We start from the raw sequence: 4286 nt of genomic DNA on the forward strand, positions 1-4286 counted from the left end.
ACTCCAAAACCCGCTACTCCCAAATCTAGAAACTCCTCTACACCATCCTCATTACCAAGAGGACGCTACGCCACTACTTCAAGTCACACCCTATGACAGTCGTGACGTCGTTCCCTCTCGGCGAGGTCGTCCATAGCCAGGACGCTACAGGAAGAACCATAAAGTGGGCACTCGAGCTGATGGATCAGGGCATTACTTATACCTCCTGAACAGCAATCAAATCCTAGGTGCTGGCTGACTTCATCGCGGAGTGGACTGAGGTCTAGATGCCACCAGCAATCGTCGATCAAGAGTACTGGATGATGTACTTCGATGAATCACTGATGAAGAAGGGCGCCGGTGCGGGACTAGTCTTCATGTCTCTGCTCGGGGTCCGCATGAGGTACATGGTTTGGCTCCATTTTCCCTCATCAAACAATATCGCAGAATACGAAGCGCTCATCAACGGCCTACGAATCGCCATCGAGCTGGGCATCCAATGCCTCGACATCAGGGGTGACTCCTAGCTGGTCATCAACCAAGTTATGAAGGAGTCATGTTGCCACGATGCTAAGATGGAGGCATACTGCCAAGAGGTCCGACAGCTGGAGGGTAGATTCGACGGCCTCGAACTCAACCACATCCCAAGACGTCTCAATGAAGTGGTCGATACGCTCGCGAAGGCAGCATCTGGCCGAGAGCCAGTCCCAGTAGGTGTCTTCGCCAGCGATCAACATAAACCTTCGGTACGCTATGCGGGGTCGGAACAGGCCAATGATGGCCCATCTAGTCCAACCCCAAGGGCCAATCTGCCAACTGCTCTGCCCGACCCTGAGGTTATGGAGCTTGAAGAAGGCCCAGCAGCAGAGTCCGACCCTCCCGACGACTGGAGAACGCTTTACCTCGACAACCTCCTCTGCAACACACTACCAACAGACAAGACGGAAGCCTGATGGCTTGTACGTTGCGCCAAGTCCTTCATTCTTGTAGAAGACGAACTCTACAAACAGAGCCATACGGGGATTCTATAGCTTTGTATCCCTAGCAAACAGGGAAAACTTCTGCTAAGAGATATCCATGGTGGAGTCTATGGTCACCATGCCGCACCAAGAACCTTGGTCAGGAACGTGTTCCAACAAGGCTTCTACTGGCCCACCATAGTAGCCGACGCCGAGCAAATTGTATGCACCTACGAAGGGTGTCAGTACTATGCTCGGCAGATTCACCTTCCGGCCTAGGTGAAAGGTCCTTGTTTGGTTTTGGTAATTGAGTGACAACCTAGGTGGACTAATTGTGTTTATATGAGATACACAGGTGATTTGTCCACAAGTACATGTGTGTGAGCAACATATGCCATGAAGGTGAAAATGGCTTGGAGATGTTGCAAAGCTCACACATGTGATGATGAAGGAGCTTAAATGCACATGAGACATGACATTGAGTCATGTGATCAAGGCGGAGAAGATCAAGACAAGACTTGGCTTGATGGACCGGTTGCAAGCGTGAAGGGCAAGTCGAAGGCTTTGGAGTGATGGACCGCGTGGCGGTGAAGCTTGAGCAAGACTTGGCGCCAATGGACGATGGCAACGGTGAAGAGCAAGTAGGGTCAAGATCGATGAACCAATATGATCATGTGATGATATGAAGTGGATCATATCATTGTTGATCGTGTTGGTGCATGTGTTGCATCGACATTGAAGGAGATGGAATAGAATGCGCAAGGCAAAGGTATAACCTAGGGCATTTCATTTCACCGGTCATAGGTGTGTAGAGAAGTTTATGACCGGGTTTAGGATAGATGGCCATACTATCAAGAGAGGCAAACTTGTTTGCATATTGGTCATCTAGTGCCACTCGAGTGATCTAACTTTGCATTGTCGCTAGGATCGAGTGGCATGGCAAGTTGAGTGGCTAACATCCTTTGGGAAATGATTGTGAAAATGCTAACACACATACACATGGTGGTGTACACTTGGTGGTGTTGGCACATTTACAAAGGAGGTGGTGTTTGCAGGGTTGAGATGGGTTTGGGGTCCCTCTCGGCAGGATTCGGCGCTTTCGGGAAAATGGAATGCCTATTTTCTATTGCGTCGGATGCAAATTCTTATGGTTGGCACATTGGAGCAAGGGTGAAGAAGTTAGAAGTGAAAACGAGTTGGTCGCAAAGATGCTGGCATCGGTCAACTGACTGGACGCTGGATCTGAATGCACCGGACGCTGGCAGGCTGCGTCCGGTCAGGCTGACGTATGATGACGCAGAAGCTGGAGTGTGACCGGACGCTGGCTGTGTCCGATCAAGTGTGACCGAACGCGTCCGGTCGAGGTCGGTACCTTACTGGAAACGACCGGACGCTGGGGGTTCAGCATCCGGTCAATTGAAAGCTCCTGCGTCTGGTCAAGTCAAGTGACCGTTGGAACCGGGACACGTGGCCATCTGCGGGCGACCGGATGCTGAGGTCCAGCCTCCGGTCAACACGACCGGAGCGTCCGGTCTGCCCGACCGTTGCCCAGTGAAGGGGTAACGGCTAGTTTAGCCCTTGGGGCTATAAATAGAAGTGACCTTCGGCCATGGCTGGAGAGGAGCACCTTGGGGGACTTTGTGTCCATGCTTGAGAGTGCTTAGGAGCCCTCCATCTCACACATACTTGATAGCGATCATCCGATTGTGTGAGTGAGCGATTCTAGTGCGATTGCATCGTGAGGTTGCATTGAGTGGCACTAGGTGATCGAGTTGCAAGCCGGTGGTGCTTGTTACTCTTGGAGGTTGCCACCTCCTAGACGACTTGGTGGTGGTCTCTGTCGAAGCGCGCAAGAAGCTTGTGCGGCGCTCCAGAGAAGTGCTTGTGAGGGGCATTGTGCTCGCCCCGCGGGAGCCGCGAAGAGCAACTCTAGTAAAGCGTGTCATTGAGCTACCCTCACTCAAGGGGTAGGTTCTTGCGGCGCCCGACATGCGGGCTTAGCGGGTGATGCTAATTAGCCGCCGAACCACCAAGTGAGCGGTCGACACAACGGGGACTAGCGTGTTGGCAAACACGTGAACCTCGGGAGAAAAATCATCGTGTCAACCTTGTTCTTCCCGTTGGTTTGCATCCCCGTTACACAAGCTTGCAATTACTTTTATACATATTAAGCTTGTGTAGTTCCTCTTGTAATTAGATAGCTTGTGTAGCTTGCTAATTACCTTCTTGCTTGTGTAGCATAGAAGTAGCTCCCTTGCGTGGCTAATTTGGTTTTAGTAACCTTGTTAGTCACATTGCTTAGTTTGTGTAGCTAAGTATTTGCGCTCTCTAATTAGGCATTGGTTGCCTTGTTATTGAGCATTGCTAGTGAGCTTAGTTAGCTTTGTGCTTTTGCTTACTAGCATGTGTAGGAGCTCCCTTGTTGCTTAAAGTACTAGTGGCATAGGTTTGTGTAACCTTGCTCCTAGAATTGTTTAGGAGAGCTCTAGCTAGCCCGACACCTTAGTTGCATAATTAGTATCTTTGCAAGGTGCTAGAGAACATAGATAGAGGGGTGTAGTCTTGGCTAGACCGATAGTTATAATTCCGCACTTGTTTCGGTTAGCCGACGTGATTAATTTTAGAAAAGACTATTCACCCCCCCCCTCTAGTCCGCCATCTCGACCTTTCACCAGGCACTCCAGATGATCCCCATCACGTGGCCCTTCGTGGTCTGGGGCTCAACCTGGTTGGGCCACTCAAAAAAGCGTCCGGGGGCTTCACCCACCTGCTTGTCACCATTGACAAGTTTACAAAGTGGATTGAAGCTCGACCAATCTCCATGATCAAGTCCGAGCAAGCTGTACTATTTTTCCTCGATATCATCCATCGCTTCGGAGTACCGAACTCCATCATCACAGACAACGGCACGCAGTTCATCTGGAGGAAATTCATTCGATTCTACGACGAACAACACATCCGGATCGATTAGGCAGCCATCGCGCACCCCCGGACGAACGGGGCAGGTCGAGCGCGCAAACGGCATGCTCCTTCAAGGCCTTAAGCCCATAATTTTCAACTGGTTGAACAAGTTCGGCGCGCGCTGGCTCGTTGAGCTTCCGGCCGTGCTCTGGAGCCTAAGGACAACTCCTAGCCGGGCCACCGGCTACACACCCTTATTCATGGTCTATGGTTCCAAGGCTGTTCTCCCAACGGACCTTGACTATGGAGCACCAAGAATTAGAGCGTACGACGAACAGGGGGCCGAGGCATCCCACCAAGATGCCATGGACCAGCTAGATGAAGCCCGCAACATCGCCCTCCTCCATTTAGCTAAGTACCAGCAGGTGTTGCGACGGTACCATAGCC

At 51.2% G+C, this 4286-nt stretch overlaps 1 protein-coding gene across 1 annotated transcript; it reads left to right on the forward strand.

The window, feature by feature from the left end:
- The first annotated feature begins 554 nt into the window (after positions 1-554).
- LOC136496260 (uncharacterized) lies at positions 555-932 on the forward strand. Its single transcript, XM_066491924.1, has one exon. It carries the CDS (start codon positions 555-557, stop codon positions 930-932), a length of 378 nt encoding a protein of 125 aa, XP_066348021.1.
- The last annotated feature ends 3354 nt before the right edge of the window (positions 933-4286 follow it).

The sequence above is a fragment of the Miscanthus floridulus genome, chromosome 12 (genome assembly GCF_019320115.1).
Source record: "Miscanthus floridulus cultivar M001 chromosome 12, ASM1932011v1, whole genome shotgun sequence".
NCBI classification, from domain to species: Eukaryota; Viridiplantae; Streptophyta; class Magnoliopsida; order Poales; family Poaceae; genus Miscanthus; species Miscanthus floridulus.